Below are 19,494 nucleotides of genomic sequence, written 5' to 3'. Positions count from 1 at the left end.
AATGTGAATATCAAACCTTTGCTGCATCAAAAGATACAAGATTAATAGTAATTTAATTTACACTATATGTGATGTCAAGTTTACATCACCTACACAAGCACCCGTATGTCATCAAGAAAACTTTCGTTGAAATCTTACCAACCTTTCTTTATAATAGGTACAAGTTCCCTAGCTGTCGTTTCAAGGAACGACGATAATTTATTTGATCCTTTACAAATTGGTTACCTTCTTTCATTAAATTTTACAGTTAACTTTGCTCATTTTCCGTTGTTGAGATAGTTCAACTTTGCTCGACCCCTTCCTTTCTTTCCTTTTTCAATAGTACTGATGCTATTTGGTAAGACTTCTGCATCATGTTGTACAGAATTAGAACCTCTCTCTGATATTCTTATGCCTTCATTTCCTTCTCTTGTTGCAGCAACAACTAAAGCTTTTTTAGCTCGTTTTGATTTCTTGTAGCCCTGAGTACATGACTGGATTGCACAAAAAAGAAAAAGACATTTTTTGCTTAAATTCAACATGAAAACATTTAAAACCCTTATACACAACCTCGTAACTTACTTCGCCAAGATTTGAAATATTATGTCCAATCATTTTACACATCAGTTTCCACAAAAGTCAGCTTTCATCATTTGTATCTACATAAATAAATTAAGAAAGAATAGAATTAGAGACATTAACATAAATGTAATATCAATAAAAATAATGCAAGAAAGAAAGAATCTTAAATCTACACAATTACCATATTCAATATCAATGCCCTCAAAGTCATATCTCACGTAACTTTCATCTTCAACAGTCATATCAAGTCTTGATGATGCAGCTAACGTGGAAGGAGTATAAGCATCATCATCAAAATTTTCTGACTCATGAAATCCTCTAGGAGGCGCCTTCAATACAATATACCAACTAGACGTATCACTTTCTCTAGAATAAAAAACTTATTTCGCTTGTGATGCTAAAATAAATGGATCTCTTTCAAATTGATGTTGTCCTCTATGAAGATTTACCAATGTAAACCCTTCTTCAATCTTGACTCCGCTATCTATATTTGCCCAATCACAATGAAATATAGGAACTTTAAAACTATGATAGTCTAGTAGAATTATATCTTTTATAACACCATAATACGAAATTTTACCAACTACATGACTTGTATCCTTCACACTAGATCAATAAATAGTTTGTGCCTCAATAGAAACACCACTATTTTGTGTACTTCTACTAACATTGGTTGTATGAAATCAATGTCCATTGACAACATAACCAGAATGTGACATCACCTCACATCTAGGTCGTCGTGCAAGCCATTTCAATATACTTGACATGTTACAATTGTCTTCTTTGTCTTTTTCTGCAAACCAAGAAGTGAAAGTCTCCATATGTTTCATTTGTAATAAGGTTTCATTCTTGGCAGCACGATTATCTAAATAAATAAAATAAAATAAATGAATAGTAATACAAGTTTATGAGAAAATATTAATCGATGTAAAACTAACTTATTAACTAACTTGATTACATTATATATAGTTCAATTTCTACACTGTTAAACAACACGTATCGATGAGTAACCTCTAACATTTCTTGACTCAAAATCTTTGACTTTCCTTTAGAAATTGTACGTCCATCAATAGTTGTATCATTCTCGAAATCCTCATTTTGATTATGTCGAACTCCTACCTCAGCAGCTTGTTTCATGTAAGCATTACAAAAATGCATACATTCATCGGCTAAATAACATTCTACTATGCAGCCCTCAGGTCTTGAACGATTTGTAACATATTCTTTAAGTGTCTTCATAAACCTAATTCACACATAATATGCATGAGAGACCTAAAAAACTAGAAGAAGAAAGGTTGAATAAGTACAGAAGTATAATGGTAAGTTACCTCTCAAATGGGCACATCCAATGATATTGTACAGTCCGCCAATATGAACCTCACGCCCAAGGTGAATGGTTAAATGAATCATTATGTCAAAAAAAAAAAAGGGAGGGAATACCTTTCAAGCATACATAAAGTCACAGCAACATCCTCCTCAAACTTTTCTAAATTATTTTTATCAATAACTCTTTGACATATTTTGTTAAAAAATGCACATAGTCGAAAAATTGCATTTCTTGGTCTTCTAGGTAAAAGTCCTCTTAATGCAATGGATAACAATTGTTGTATGAGCACGTGACAATGATGAGACTTTATATTTAAAATCCTATTATCTGTTATTGAGATACACTTTGAAATGTTAGAGCTATAACCATCGGGTAATCTTAAATCAAATAATCTCTTACAAAATAACTCTATCTCTCTTTTGGATAGCATGTATGATGCTGCGGATAGGTAATATGTATTTTCTTTCAACTCTGGATGAAGATTCTTTCTAATACCCATAATAACCAAATCCTTACGAAAATTGAGCCCATCTTTTGATTTTCCTTTCATATTCAGAATAGTGCCAAGTATGCTCTCACAAACATTCTTCTCAATGTGCAGAGAGACTCTTTTGAGAGGTTTTTTGTTGAGAGTTTGTAAACTCCGTTGTAAATTCTATTCAAGTAGAAATAGAATTGTCCAAATTATGACGTAAAAGTAGTATCTGAAAATAATGATATAAATTTAGAAAAAAAAGTTATGCAAAAAGATAACTAAATTCAAGTAGTTTGAACAACTAACCTCCCAATACGGTAGATCAAAGAATATTGATTTCCTTTTCCATGGCCAATGGGTAACTAGTTTTTTCTATTTCCTTTTTTCCTTTTTCCCCCTAATCATTGCTAACATTCTTTATTGAATACATTACTTCTCGACCAGTTAATATTTTTGGATTGGGCCTGTGATACTTATTTCCATTAAACCAAACTTCTTTCGATTGAAAAGTATGATTATATGAAAGAAATCTTCTATGACCCAAATATGCGAACTTTCAACTATATGTCAACCATTTTGCACATATGGATAAACCACATACAGGACATGCCACCTCGCCCTTTGTGGGATATCCAGATAAGTTTCCATTAGCCGAAAAATCATTAATTTTCAAGATAAATACAGCCTTCAAATTGAAGATAGACTTGGTAAAGCCATCATATATTTCAACACCAGTATTCCACAACTCCTTTAAGTCTTCTATAAGTGGTTTTAGATATACATCTATATCATTCCAGGTTGCTTTGGACTTGGGATTAACAAAGTCAATAATAAATTTTCCTTGGACATGCATATCCAAGGAGGTAGATTATATATAACTAAAATCATCGGCCAACAACTATACCTGACCTTAGTTCACCAAAAGGATTAAATCCATTGGACAAAAGGCCAAGCCTAAGATTTCGTGGTTTTGATGCAAAAGAAGGCTATTTTTGATCAATTCTCTCCCAAGCTAATGAATCAATAGGATGACGCATTTTTCCATCTTGACTTTTGTAAGTTAAGTGCCATATTAGTTGTTCTGCCATGTCAGGTGACCTAAACATTCTTCTAAATAGAGGTATAATTAGAAAACATCGTAAAACTTTTGCAGGTATTCCCTTTTGAATCCTTTTAGTCTGTTAATTAACTTTCCAATGTGAAGATGCACATTTTGGACATGTCTCCAAATCCTTTAGATCCTTTTTAAACAAACAACAATCCTTTACGCATGCATGTATCTTCTCATATCCCAAATTAAAGGTTTTCAATAACCTTTTTGTTGAATTACAGGAATAGGAAAGAGTGATCGGTAGCATGTCTCAAATTATTTCAAGAAGTTCATTGAAACCATTATCAGATATACCATGAGTAGTTTTAAGCTTGTATAATACAACGATTGCAGATACTCTTGTATACTTTGTAGAATCGGGATATAAAGAAATTTCAACTCCCTCGTATAAATTAGAAAATTCTTTCTTTTGACTTTCATTCTCAGGTTCTATGTTATTGTCATCTTGAAGAAATGCATCCTATATGTCTCAAAATTTTCTACATCTTGATGAGGCAATGATGTATTCGGTTTTTCGCCATGAAACACCCACGTAGTATAAGTAAGATCCATCCCATGAATGATCAAATGCCCACCCATTGTATCAAAATGTTGGTAAAATAGGTTTTTGCAACATTTGCAAGGGCATATGATCTTTTCTGAATTCCATACATTGGCTTGCACCATATTTGCAAACCTTCTTACACCGTGTTGATATGCCTCCAAAACTCTATAATAAAACACTAAGTAAATCATCTAAAAGTGTATACGAACATATTTAAAAACATTCTAAACTTAAGGAGATAAGATAATCTTGATTGGTGTACCCAATCTTTATCCATGATATTATACCAACACTATTAAGATATAACCTATTATAACATACTTTTTTTTTTCCACTGTTAAATGGTTATACAGAAAAACACTATTTTTTCTGCTTAATCATAATGAAACACCTTACATAGGAAGCATTTAGTCAAATATCTCCAAGTAAACATATGTTCAACCAGAATAAGTTAGACCTAGATAACTGAACCACTCTATAATTTATCACAATTGTGACTAAAAGAGAACAACTTCAACAATTATCGAGATGCTTTTGCACAATTGACTAATTATGCACCAATCCCTTATTCCTCAGAGAATAAAACATGTCAGTTTATATTTAGATACATGCACAAGCAAAAGGATTAGAAAGAAGATAATTTTAATATAAAATTTAGTACGAAAATTATTTGGATCCTTATGTTGTTCAGGGTAACCACATAGCCTAGAATTTAAGCCTTAAGGGAAGATTAGTGTGCCAGCAAATATTGGGTAACCATTTGCCAGAGAAAAGTTCTACAAATTAAAAGCATCATTCTTGAAATGAGTTTGGGAGGAAGAATTCCAAGATTTTAATATTTTTGGGAGGCAACTACAACACACCTTGGAGAAATTTCCAATTAACAACTTATGAATGTTTATGGTTATCCAATTATGTAATTTCCAATTAAGAACAAATTTCCACTTATATTGAAATGAAAATTACTCAAAGAGACCATATATTTGTCTGCTGAGGGAAGTAAGTTGCTTATTTTTATCTTCTTTTTTTTTTTCCTTTTCCTCTTGTTCATTCTTTGTTAGATTTACTAATTAGAAAAAATTAGTGCATTATAGAAACCAACTAAAAGTTCAAATAAACCATTGGTCAAAATATTAGCAGGGACTAAATAGTGGCTAAAAAGTCTTATTGACCAATGTTTGTTAACTGTCCCTTAATTTGAATGCTTATTATCTATTAATATTGATGGCCAAAAACATAAGTGTTGGTTTCTTTATGTGTCATTGTAACACTTCTCTATAATAGATAACGTTTATATTTGAAATGATGTAATTGAACTAATTTCCAATTAACCATTATGGTTATCAACAGAACTTCAAAAGATAGTTATCCACTTATGTTGAAGACATATATCAAAGAGCACTTATGAATGTTTATTGGATGGAAAAGTCTTATGAAAGAAAATGTGAAAGTCGTTTACCAGCAGTATTGTCCACTTTGTTATAATTTGTTTTTCTTGATTGTTCTTACAACTTCCCTTCGGAGAGAATTCCCAGCTGTATCCAGATTAGATGCCAATTTTGGGAGCCACTGGCCTAAAGATATGCAAATACTAATCAAAGTAATTCTTAGATACAAGCGTTGGATTTCCGACTGCTTTAAAGTTATTGTTGCCTACAAATTATTCAAATTTGATATATTGGTACTTAAAAGATCTTCATGCCAGTCATTCATCGAATTCACATACATAAGCACTATTCTTCTGGCTATAATTAGTCCTATGATTCATCTCCTCTGAATCTTGTTTCAATGGTGAATATGAGAATAGAAATCCCAAAATTTAAATCATTGCGTCCATAAACACATGTTTCGATTTTTTTTCGTTGTCATCTCAACCTTATTTCAAAAAATTTACTAGGACATTATTTCATTTCATCAGGAAGAAACCAATCGTTACTTTCAGCCTCCATACAATTACCATAAATTCAAATCACAATCAAACCATACATAATAAACGACTCTTCTCAAAGTCATTACGTCAAACACATTGCCCACACAATTAAACCTATGATCAAATATTTAGAAAAGTGAGTTCTCAAACAGAGGCAAAACCATAACATATTTATTTTGTACAAAAATATATAGTGACTGCACTTACCAGACAAGAGGCCGGAAGTAGGATCTTCAAGGTCGTTCAGAGACTACATACGAGCAGATTTATAGTAGCTATAAACTTCATGATTTTGGAGGAGATTTGAGAGCCGAGAGCACCGAGTAGAGAGTTGGAAATTGAGAAATAAGGAGGGAGTGGATTTGGGAATTTCATGAGTTACAATTTCAACCCAAACAGCTAATTTTATTTCACTTTTTTCTTTGGGCAGGATAAGTGGTGAGCCTGGTTTTAAATTTTCACCAAAGATAATGAATGTGTTGGGCTAGGCCCAAAATTCAACAGATCTTTTATGGCATGCAAAAAATGTATGCCTTAAATATTTTATCTTTACGGCATGCAAAGAATGTATGCCATAAAATATTATAAGTAATCCATCATTTACAGCATGCTGTAAATAGTCTATTTTTAGGGCATGCATTTTTTGCAAGTCGTAAACAGATGTCGTAAAAAGTTCATTTTGTTGTAGTGTTTCCAACTCAAATATTTATTCGTGTTGTTGCATTGAAAAAATTTTGTTTTGGTAGTGACACAACCCGTCCCGAATCATCCTAATGGACCCGACACGTGTCGTGCACCGATGAGGGATACCAGCTAAATTTTGGACCCACCACCAAGACAACTATGATTTGCTTTGACTGTGACATAATTTTATAAAAATTTGACAGAGTTTCTTCTAAAATATAGACTAGAATCACCTAAAAATTATCAACTTTCTCAAACCAATACATATAATTTAAAACAAGGTACATTAGCCCTTCCAAACAAAACGATTCGAAATAAAGCGCGTTGAAAAGGAATTTACACTTCTTTACAAACCAGAAGACTCCAAATGCATTATTTATACAAAATTATGTAGTAAGCCCATGATATAAACTAAAAAAAGATGCATCTACCCCAAAAATTATGAACTATAAAAACTGACAAAAAGAAACATACAAATAACAACTGAGTGGCTCAATTTGGTGATTCAACATGCTCCTATGCGGCTCAACACAGCTATTGTCTAATAAGAAAAAGGGAGATGAAATATATGAACTTGTAACTCAGTGAGTGAATAATTTTGTAAACAAATATACTTTTTCCATTTATGCTAACTTTCTAGAAGTTGTTTTATAATAAAAATATCATCATTACACAGTACTTTAAACTAAAATTTTTATTCTTTAAATTGAATAAGCTAAATTCTGTATTCTGAAATCTGATAAAGTTGTATAATATTGAAAAATCACACTAAAAGGTATCGGAAATAACTATACTCATGTATTGGATTGCACCGATAGACATGACAAAGTTATCTAATTCTGAAATTCTGGTCATACGTGCAGAGCTATCTGGTCATACACCATGGAAACACATTCATAATAGTGCAGAGTGGGTAAAATTACCATAACTGGTCATACACTGTGGAAACACATTCACACCAGTGCAGAGCGGGTAAAATCACATGGGTACTTTCTAGTGGTTATTAGAAAATAACTTTAAAATTGCTGAACTATTTAATACTAAAATAATATGCCAATAAAATGATTTAACTTAACCGAATTTAACTTTAAAAACAACTGTTTATAAATTAACTTTATTCTGAAAATCATGGAGGAAATCCCCCCAATGGTCATTGAACTTTGCAGAAAATCCTCTAGGAGGTCACCGAACTTCAATACGTCCCTGAATGGTCACTGAACTTTTTCGAAATCTCCCAAGAAGTTTCCGAACTTCAAAAAGTCCTTAAATGGTCACTGAATTTTGCAAAAAGTCACTGGGAGGTCACTAAACTAGTTATGTATGGAGTCTCAATTTACAACATTGAGTGACTAATCTAGGGGACTTTAGCATAGTTCGATGACCATTTAGGGATGTTTTGAAGTTCGATGACCTCTTGGATGATTACGACAAAGTTTAGTGACCATTCAGGGACATATTGAAGTTCGGTGACCTCCTAGGGGATTTTTTGCAAAGTTCAGTGACCATTATGAGGATTTCCTCGAAAATCGTGCTATCAAATCAACTGTATGAATTAATAAATTTTATGATTTAATATAAATTTTATAAATACTAATTTCTAAAAAATAAGTTTATATCCACGCACACAATACAAGCTACAAACTAGGCTGGTCGATAAGCTTTTCCAATTTCTTCGTCACCACCTGAAATACGTTAAAAAATAACTAATTTAACCACTATTAAGATCATGAAACCTTTTATCTCTAATGATATAATAATTAAACTAAATTTCCCGAGACTTGCGAAATTTTCCTAAATTTCCTTTAATCAATTTGCAATAATTCTTACTTTCTAATACCTTCACAATTGCGCCACATATCCAAATTTACTTTCATCCCAAACATAAAAACAATCTCTTCTTCTCTTCTTGTGAAACTTGAATTCTCTTTTGCACCAATTTAATTTACATCTTTTTCATTATATTAATCATTTCAAGTGTGTATTTCATCGATACTGTAATTTCCACTAATTATACCTATTCAAGAACTCGATTAAAAACTCTACGGCTTACCAAAATTAATATTTTTTTTACCTTGATATGAAAATCTTTCATAAATCAAAAAGACCGGTTTGAAACCATACTCTTTCCATTAATCCGAAAATTAAACTATCAAATTAACACAACTACTTAGAAACCTATAAAGTTTAATATAAATTATAACGTAAAACAATTACCTCTTCGTCTCTAAGAAATGAAGAAATTGAATAATGGAACTCAAGTTTTCTCCCCCCCCCCCCCCCTTACCCTTCTTCCTTTTCTTCCTTTTTCTCTTTTCTTTTCTCGTCTTTTTCTTCCTCTTTCTCAATTATTCTGGCTTCTGCAAACTGCCGTCGAAGTCTCTCCCTCTTGTGTGTGTATATATCACAAAACAAATGAGACATTAGCTAACAACTTGCCACTTGTCCTCCAATAACCCAATTTTGCAATCAAGTCCCTTCTTTTATGTTTTGTATAAATTCTAGTCATTAATTTTTCCATACTTATAAACTAAATCCACCAAGTTTAAATGATGGCCATTTTAAATCCTTAAGTAATATCAATAACAAAATAAACCCCAATAATATAATTTTGTCAATTAAGTCCCAATCAAATTATTTATTTAATTTAAATCCCTAGTTGACCTTGACTTTTGACTAAATAATATGGGTTGTAACAATCTTACCTCTTTAAACGAATTTCGTCCTTGAAATTCAACTGGCATCTAATTAGGTAACGAATAGATGAGGATATTGAACACGCATCTGATCCTCATGCTCTTCGCTGAATTTGCACCTATCTGTCTAGAATTCTCACTTGCTCCTCTGTATAAGTGAAATTATCCTTCAAGTAAATATAATGAGACTCTAGAACATGAGAAGGATCTGCAATGTACTTGTGGAGTATAAAGACATGAAAAACATCATGGATCTTAGATAATTCAGTTGCCAAATCTAATCGATATGCAACTGGACCACTCAGTAATCTCATATGGTCCAATGTATCGTGGACTCAATTTTCCTCGCTTGCCAAATCTCAAAACTCCTTTCGAAGGAGACAATTTTAAAAATACTTTATCTCCAACTGCAAATTTCAGATCTTTTCTGCTCCATCTGCATAACTTTTCTGTCTATCTTATGTTGCTTTCAACTTTTCTTTGATCAATTTCACATTTTCTGAAGTCATTTCAACCAATTCAGGGCCTACTAACTTCCTCTTACCAGCTTCATCCCAGCAAATTGGTGTTCTGCACTTTCTACCATATAAAGCTTCAAAAGGAGTGGTAACTGTTATTGTAAGCAAACTCTATCAACGCCAAATGTGAATCCTAGCTATCTCTGAACTCTAAAACACAAACCCTCAACATATCCTCAAGAGTCTATATGGTCCTCTCTGATTGACCATCTGTCTGCGAATGAAAAGCTATACTGAAATGTTATTTAGTATCCATTGCTTCCTGTAAACTGGGCCAAAATTTAGATATAAAACGAGAGTCTCTGTCAGATACAATAGATAATGGAATACCATATAAGCTCACTATCTCGTCCACCTACAACTTTGCCAACTTATTTAAAGTATAAGTGGCTTTGGTCAGCAAAAACTTGGTAGACTTGGTCAAAACGTCCACAATAACCCAAATATCTTCTGATGAATTGGCTTTACCCACTGATAGATAAGACATTCAAATACAAAATCTACTATCTGTCTCTTCATTCCAAGCCACTAGTTATGATCTTTCAATGTATGATACATTTTAATACTGCTTGAATGCATAGCATAAGCAGAACAGTGTGCCTCTTCGAGAATCTCTTTCTTTAATTCGAGAATATCTGGAACACATAATCTATTATCTATAGCCAATGCGCCATCATCTCTAATCACATAATCCTTTCTTAGCACATTGTTGACTTTTGCTTTCAATGTTTTCAATGTCAGGTCTTGTGATTGAGCTTCTTTAACCTTATCAATTAAAGTAGGCCTTACCTGAAAATGAGCTAAAATGCCCCAGAAGTAGTAACTGACAACTGAGTATGCAACTTTTTGAACTCACCAATAAAAGAAGCATATACTGTACTAGATGGAGAGGAAGAATCAGTCTTTCTACTAAGAGTATCTGCAACTATATTAGCTTTCCTTGGATGGTAGTCAATCTTACAATCATAATCCTTTATTAATTCCAACCATCTTCTTTGCCTCAGATTCAGTTCCTTCTGATCAAAGATATACTTTAGACTTTTATGGTCGGTAAATATTGCCATTTCTTACCATAAAGATAGTGGCTCCAAATATTTAATGCCAACACTACTGCAGCTAACTCTAAATCATGAGTTGGGTAATTGACTCTTGCTTCTTCAATTGTCTAGAAGCATAAGTTACAACTTTCTCATTCTACATTAGAATACAACCCAATCCTTGGTGTGAAGCATCACTATAGATCACAAACTCTTCACCTAGAGATGGAAGAGTAAGTATAAGAGCGAAAATTAATCTTCTCTTCAATTCTTGAAAACTCTTTTCACATTCTTCAATCCACACAAACTTGATGTTCTTTCGAGTCAAACTAGTCAGAGCAAGAGCAATTTTGGATAAATCCTCTACAAACTGACAATAATAACCTACTAGCCCAAGAAAACTCCATACTTCTGTAACATTAGTAGAGCGTACCCATTTTATTATTGCTTCAATTTTTTAAGGATCTACATAAATATCTTCTGCTGAGATAACATGAGCCAAAAATAGAACTTTATCTAGCCAAAATTCACATTTGCTAAACTTAGCATACAACTGCTTATCGCAAAGCCTGTAAAATAATCCTCAAATGCTTAGCGTGCTTATCTCAGCTGCGAGAATAAACAATTATATCATCAATAAAAACAATCACAAATTTGTCTAAATATGGGTGAAGCGCCCTATTCATCAGGTCCATAAATGTTGTTGGGGCATTAGTCAACCCAAACGGCATCACCAGAAACCCATAATGACCATACCATGAACTAAAAGCAGTCTTCTGCACATCAACATCCCTAATTTTGTGTTGATGGTACCCTGAGCGCAAATCAATCTTAGAATATACTGTAGCACCTCGAAGTTGGTCAAACAAATCATCAATATGAGGTAAAGGATACTTATTGCGAATAGTCACTTTATTCGGCTGTCTATAGTCAATACACAACCGCATTGTACCATCTTTCTTCTTCACAAATAAGACCAATGCTCCCCATTGAGATACGCTAGGTCTAATAAAACCCTTATCAACTAAATATTGCAACTGAACTATCAATTCCTTTAACTCTGTTGGAGCCATTCTATAAGGTGTCTGCGAAATAGGGATAGTTCCTGGGATCAAGTCAATGGTAAACTAAATTTCTCTATCTGGAGGTAACCCTGGAAGATCTTCAGGAAAAATATCAAGGAAATCTCTTACCACTGGTATATCATCAAGTTTCAACTTAATGATTTGGGTGTTAATCACATTAGCTAAATGCACAGAACAGCCTTTTCTAGACAATCTCCCAGCATCAAGTGCAGAAATAATACATAAAGTTAATATTCTCCGTTCACGACTAAAAACAATTTCAGGCTCTTCTGGCTTTCTGGACACCACATCTTTGCAAAAACAATCAACTAAAGCATGATTTGCAGCTAAGAAATCCATGCCCAATATTATATCAAAATCATGAATATTAAGTGGAATCAAATTAGCTTTCAACTCATGATCATTTTCTCTAATCACGCAATCTTCAAACACTCTGTTAGCTAAAAGTGAATCTCCTACTAGAATAGCTACCACTAACTCACTGTCTAATGGTTCTGACATATGGTCTGCATTAATAGCAAATATATATGATATAAATGAATGGGTAGCACCAGAATCAATTAAAGAATGAGTATTTTTGCCAAAAATAGATACATACCCATGAGTACATCTAGGGATTCCTCGGCATCATTCTGAGTTACTACAAACACTCTCCTTCGAGTCTTAGGACGTCCTGCTTGACCTTTCTATCTAGAACCACTACTGCTAGCAACATCACACTGAATAGCACTAGTAGCACCTGCTTTACATGCTAACGTGTCCTGTTTTGATTCTGTCTGGAAATACCAACACCTTACCGTAAAGATGTACCTTGTGATATACCACCCTGTTGAAAATGAACTTGACACTCTCTCCTCATATGCCCAGTCTGACCACAATGATAAGAAACTCCAACACCCTTAAGGTACTCATCGGGGTGAAATTTTCCACAAGACTGATACTGAGGAAACCTGGCAACACTGGAGCTATCACCCTGCCTAGGAGTAAATGATCTTTGGAAAGATCCCTATGTCTGAAAATGACTACTCCCTAACTGTTGTACAGATCTCTGACTGCCATGAGATCTGGATTTGAAGCTGCCAGATGTGAAAACACCTAATCGACCTCCTATGCGATCCCTTTTTGATGGTCTATTCATTGAGACTCCTACCTACTGATGACTACCACCAACTCCAGGCCTCATTTGTCATTGATTGCTTTGTCATTCTGAAAGACTTTTCTCCACTCGAATCACTGCTTCTACAAGTTTACCAAAATTCTTATACCCTGTTGCAGTCACCACGGATCTAATTTCTTCTCTCAAGCCATGTTCAAACCTTCTACACTTATCAACTTCATCGGCTACAAGGTCCGCAACATACTTTGATAATTCTATGAACTTTTTTTGATCTTCTGCCACTATGGATGTCTGCACAAATTTCAATAATTCATTCTACTTGTCATTCTTATATGAACGAGGGCATTAAAATCTTCTTTAAAATCAACCCACATGATCACAGAAAGATCAACATATTTACTCTGTACTGATCTCCACAAATCATAAGCACTTCCTTCTAACAAGAAGGTTGCCAAACGTAATTTTCGATCATCGGGACAATCCATAACATCAAATACTATTTAAATCCTTACCAACTGAGATTTGGCTTCCACTGGATCAACAGTGCCTGTGAATACTTAAGCTCCTAATTTAGTTGCTCGCTCTATGCTATATTCTTTATCGGAATTAAGTAAGGTAGAAGCAATAACTGTAGCAATTATGTCAGCTACAACATCAGGCTGAGCTACATCCCCTTGCCATCGTTACCCAAAAGTTTTATGCACTGATTCCTCAGCTCTACTGACATCTCTAATATCATCGCTATCAAGAGCAACTTGTAGTTTAGGCGGCACATCTTGGGGCCTACGAGTCTTATTACCACGAGCCATGACTTCTAGCTACAAAATATGTATGATGTGATAAGAACAAAGTCGAAAATAAATGCAATGCAGACTGATTCTATGACCATGCTCTGATACCAATTGACATGATCGTCCCGAATCACCTTAATGGACACGACACGTGTCGTACGCCGATGAGGGATACCAACTAAATGCCGGACCCACCACAAGACAACTATGATTTGCTTTGACTGTGACGTAATTTTATAAAACTTTGACACGATTTCCTCTAAAATATGAACTAAAATCACATGAAAATTATCAACTTTCTCAAACTAATATATATAATTTAAAACAGGGTACATGAGCCCTTCCAAACACAACTATTCAAAATAAAGTGCGTTGAAAAGGAATTTACACTTCCTTACAAACCAGAGGACTTCAAATGCATTACTTATACAAAATTACGTAGTGAGCCCATAATATAAACTGACAAAAGAACCATACAAATAACAATTGAGTGGCTCAATTTGGTAATTCAATGGGCTCTGATGCGGCTCAACACAGCTACTGTCTGATAAGAAAAAGGGAGATGAAATATATGAGTTTGTAACTCAGTGAATGCATAATTTTGTAAATAAATATACTTTTTCCATTTATACTAACTTTCTTAAAACTGGTTTATAACAAAAATATTATTACACAGTACTTTAAGCTAAAATCTTTATTCTTTACTGAATAAGCTAAATTCTGTATTCTGAAATTTGATAAGCTGTATAATACTGAAAAATCACACCAAAAATGTACCCGGGATAACTATACTCATGTATCGGTTTGCACCGATAGACATGGCAAAGCTACCCAATTCTAAAATTCTAGTCATACACGCAAAGAGCTATCTTGTCATACACTATAGAAACACATTCACAATAGTGCAGAGCGGGTAAAATCACTATAACTAGTTATACATTGTGGAAATACATTCACACCAGTGTAGATTTGGGTAAAATCACATGGGCACTTTCTAGTGGTTTTTAGAAAATAACTTTAAATATGCTGAACTATTTAATACTGAAATAATATGCCAATGAAATGATTTAACTTAACCGAATTTAACTTTAACAACAACTGTTTATAAATTAACTTTATTCTGAAAATCGTGCTGTTAAATGAACTGTATGAATTAATAAATTTTTTGATTTAATATAAATTTTATAAATACTAATTTTTGAAAAATCAGTTTATATCCACTCACATAATAAGAGCTATAGACTAGATCGGTCGATAAGTTTTTCCAATTTCTCTGTCACCACCTAAAATACGTTATAAAATAACTAATTTGAACACTATTAAAATCAAGAAACATTTTATCACTAATGACATAATAATTAAACTAAATTTCCCGAGACTTGCGAAATTTTCCTAAATTTCCTTTAATCAATTTGTAATAATTCTTACTTTCTAATACCTTCACAACTACGCCACATATCCAAATTTACCTTCATCCCAAAAATAAAAACAATTTCTTCTTCTATTCTTGTGAAACTTGAATTCTCTCTTGCACCAATTTAATTTACATCTTGTTCATTATATTAATCCTTTCAAGTGTGTATTTCATCGATACTATAATTTCCAATAATTATACCTATTCAAGAATTCAATTAAAAACTCTAGGGTTTACCAAAATTAATATTTCTTACATTGATGTAAAAATCTTTCATAAATCAAAAAGACCGGCTAGAAATCATACTCTTCCCATTAATCTGAAAATTAAACTATCAAATTAACCCAACTACTTAGAAACCTAGTAAGTTTAATATAAATTATACCATAAAACATTTACCTCGTCTCCTCTCTAAGAAATGAAGAAATTGAATAATGGAACTCATGTTTTCTCCTCCCCCCCCCCCCCCCCCCCCCCCCCCCCCCCTCTCCTTCCTCTCNNCCCTCCCTTCCTTTTCTCCTCTTTTTCTTCCTCTTTCTTAATTTTTCTGGCTTCTACAAACTGTCGTCCAAGTCTCTCCCTCTAGTGTGTATATATCACAAAACAAATGAGACATTAGTTAATAACTTGCCACTCGTCCTCCAATAACCCAATTTTGCAATCAAGTCCCTTCTTTTATGTTCTTCATAAATTCTAATCATTAATCTTTCCATACTTATAAACTAAATCCCCAAGTTTAAATGATGACCATTTTAAATCCTTAAGTAATATCAATAACAAAATAAACCCCATTAAATAATTTGGTCAATTAAGTCCCAATCAAATTATTTATTTCATTTAAGTCTCTAGTTGACCTTGACTTTGAAAATTCAACTCTTGACTTTTGACTGTTACATGTATACAGTTTACGCTCTCTCTTCTTCTTCTTCTTCTTTTAATTGTCTCATGTATTCTATGTGCTCGTAACATCATTTGGTTATGTCCCATCTGCAGTTACCATTTCAATAAAACTAAAGTGTTAAAGTAAATCACACACATATCAATATAGAATATGCATAGAGATGTAAACGAGCCGGGCCGAGCCGGGTCACGAGCCTCAAGTTTCGGGTCGGGGTCGGGGTCGGGGTCTGGATAGGGCTCGGCCCGGTTAAAATGGTCGAGCTTTTTTGCGGGCTCGAGCCATTTTGCTCGGCCAAAAAAAAGGCTTGGGTCTACCAAGCCGAGTCACGGGCGGTCCAAACCGGCGAGTCCAATTGTCATCCCTAAATATGCATTAGTATAGAACTAGAATACAATTACGTTGTCCTTAGAATGCAATTTGTAAATATAGTTAGCCTAATAAGTAATTTCTTTTACACTTAGATATCTTCAGTGCATGTGTTCGTTTTTTTTATTAGCTTCATACAAAATCTGTATTAACCATTTCTTACTTTAAATTACTATTAATCTGTGATTAGAACTTACTGGTGTATACAAAATGTGGGAAAAAATCTATATTTTGAAATACTTATACCACTCAGCCATCATAATTCACAAATTTTAAAGGGCATATTTGAAAATGGCTAATTAGGTGATAATTTATTGTAAAGGCAGCAAAAAATTGCTACAAAGGGACCCATTTCCGTGTTGCCAACGTTCAAAAAATCACTTATTGGGCTAACTATATTTTCAATAGTTAACATAAAGAATATTTTTGAATTTGTTTTTTATAGTTTGATTCATTAAAATAAAGAGTATTTCACTTTTAAATAGCATTTTGAAATGTTATTATAGTCCATATATTCTGTGGAATTCATTGCTCCTTTCATTACTTGGAGATTATAATTAACCCTAACTTACGGTGCAATTAAACACAGTCTAAGCAAATTGCTGATGTCTAAGAAAATCAACTAGTTCTTTATTCATAAATCATCTATTTTTTTACGCAATAAGTTATTCAAGATACATTCTTTTTATTCAGTAATAAATAATGACAAACCAATAGCTATATTTCTTTTACCATGGCGATACAGGTGGAATACTTTGTTCATTTCTGTAGAAATTAGTCGGATCCACCTTACTCTTGACATGAACCAGTCTTCTGAAATTATTCTTGAAATACTTAAATCCCCAAACACTTGCTTGTCTGTAGCTCGTATTAACCTCGTTATAGTTCATTCCAATATCCAAATCCCTGTAATTGAAATATGCAGCTCTTGGAGATTTTGAAACATAACGAGCCATAAAACTGTAAAGCCCCCGGATCCATTTTATATGCCTTCCTGAGTCTGCATTCTCTTCTTCACTCCAGGATACGACATAATGGATCATGAATATGTTGCCTGCTCGATGTGGGAAAGGAATATCGGATTCTGAGAAGTCGTTTATTCTTCCTCCATATGGACTGAATTGAAGTTCAGCCCTATTTGCGTCTTCTTTGTTAAGAAATTCCCATATGCTTTTGAGACCATTTTCCGGAATTGGTTGCTTCACATAGTCGGATTTTCCTTTGAAAAACGGCGCAGCTCCAGTTCTATTGAGCAAAATGTCTAGTGATTGGCCTTGAAAACCTGCAAAAAAAACTGTGGACTCTATCCACGGCATTTCTATACAATCTTCTTTCACCAAACCTAATTCTGGAAATTTCTCTTGCATTATTGGGAGGAGATCATCAACCCGACCCAGGTACAGAGAAGTGAAAAATGCTCCTATTGTCCTCTTTCCTGAAGAGTTGATGCTTCTTAGAAAGAGTCTTAACAGAAGATTTTCATCAATTTTGTCAGCAACATATTGCCATCTGTGTACTATCTGGGTTGCATTTTGTTCTAACGTTCTTGTAACATTGAAAACAGTCACAGTTTGTGGTATAACAATTAATTGCACTTTAAATGCAACCACAATCCCGAAACTGGTTCCTCCACCTCCTCTAATGGCCCAAAAGAGATCTTCTCCCATGGATTTTCGGTCATGAATTCGGCCATTAGCATCAATTAGTTTGGCATCAATGATGTGATCTGCTGCAATACCATGCTTACGAGACATCATGCCATATCCTCCGCCACTGAAGTGCCCTCCAACACCCACCGTCGGGCAAACGCCTGCAGTGAAAGCAAGAGTCCTGCTGTTTTCAGCAATTGTGTAATAAAGTTCACCAAGTGTTGCACCTGTTTGAACCCATGCAGTGTTTTTTTCTGTGTCCACGGATATTGATCTTAGGTTTCTCATATCCACAATGACAAAAGGAGTTTCAGAAATGTATGAAAGTCCTTCATAATCATGTCCACCACTTCGCACTTTTAGCTGAATCCCAAGTTTCTTTGAGCAATAAATAGCTGCCTGAATTTCAAATTCATGCTCCGGTGTAATGATCACGAAAGGTCTCTGGCCGGAGTTTGATGCCGGCCTTAGATTGCGTATCGTGGATTGGAGAACAGATGAATATGATGCATTTTTTGGGGTGTAAATGGAATCAGTTTCTGAGTTGGATTTTCGATACTGAAGGGTAAGGCATTCAAGAAAATCATTTTTGTCATGAGCAGAAGAAGCTCCCGAAATAAAAATGAATGCCAAAAGAAAAACTGGTAATATACTGCCTGAAATCTGCATTTTTGCTTCTTCTTTTTTTAGCTTCTAATTTGTTACATATTTATGTACAAAGTTGCATGTATTTATAGATGTTTCTCAATGAATTTTCTAATAGAGTGTCAAAATGAATTTTGAATTATTACGCATCATGATTCATAGGATTTTGACAATTCAAACATTGCTGTCAAAACAAGAAAAAATTCCCTCAAGTTGTGATCGTTTTTTATAAGTATTAGCACATTGAAATTTAAAAGAAAAATGATCTCTTTGTGGTCCAAGAAAGTTTCCGCTTATTGAATAAATTGATGTTCTTTAATTAGCACAAGTTTTTCGTTGCATAAATCATGAACAATTTTAAATCTCCAAGGATATAATTTTTGGAAGAAGTAGGTAAAGATAAATTATATAATAATCTTATATTCATAGAGAAGACTTCCTTTTTATTGAAAGAGTAATCATCTAACATATTTTATCTCGGACCTACCCACCATAGGGTAGACTTTGGTGATTCTATAATATAATCTAAAGAGGAATGTTATTTGTGTTTAACACAAGCTTAAGTGATAATCAAATATAGTCATCAATGTTTTCAATTAAAGAAAAATAAAAAAGAAAAAAGAAATGATAATCCCAATCAATGTTT

The 19,494-nt window shown here is 33.6% G+C and overlaps 1 protein-coding gene and 1 long non-coding RNA gene across 3 annotated transcripts; both read right to left on the bottom strand.

Annotated features, from left to right (window-relative positions):
• Window positions 1–6: 6 nt before the first annotated feature.
• LOC111391707 lies at window positions 7–6,362 on the bottom strand. 2 transcript variants are annotated; one of them, XR_002702156.1, is made up of 3 exons: window positions 6,156–6,362; window positions 562–638; window positions 7–473 (listed from the first exon to the last, which is right to left on the bottom strand). It is a non-coding gene; the product is annotated as an uncharacterized LOC111391707 (long non-coding RNA). The 2 variants fall into 2 exon arrangements; XR_002702157.1 differs by lacking the exon at window positions 6,156–6,362 and adding an exon at window positions 743–6,134.
• A 10,795-nt stretch (window positions 6,363–17,157) lies between these two features.
• On the bottom strand, window positions 17,158–18,900 carry LOC111391703 (berberine bridge enzyme-like 18). Its single transcript, XM_023016951.1, has one exon. It carries the CDS (start codon window positions 18,870–18,872, stop codon window positions 17,283–17,285), a length of 1,590 nt encoding a protein of 529 aa, XP_022872719.1. The 5' UTR covers window positions 18,873–18,900; the 3' UTR covers window positions 17,158–17,282.
• Between the last annotated feature and the right edge of the window lie 594 nt (window positions 18,901–19,494).

Source organism: Olea europaea, unplaced genomic scaffold (assembly GCF_002742605.1).
Source record: "Olea europaea var. sylvestris unplaced genomic scaffold, O_europaea_v1 scaffold827, whole genome shotgun sequence".
Lineage (NCBI taxonomy): Eukaryota > Viridiplantae > Streptophyta > Magnoliopsida > Lamiales > Oleaceae > Olea > Olea europaea.
This window is presented reverse-complemented; position numbering and strand designations above follow the sequence as displayed.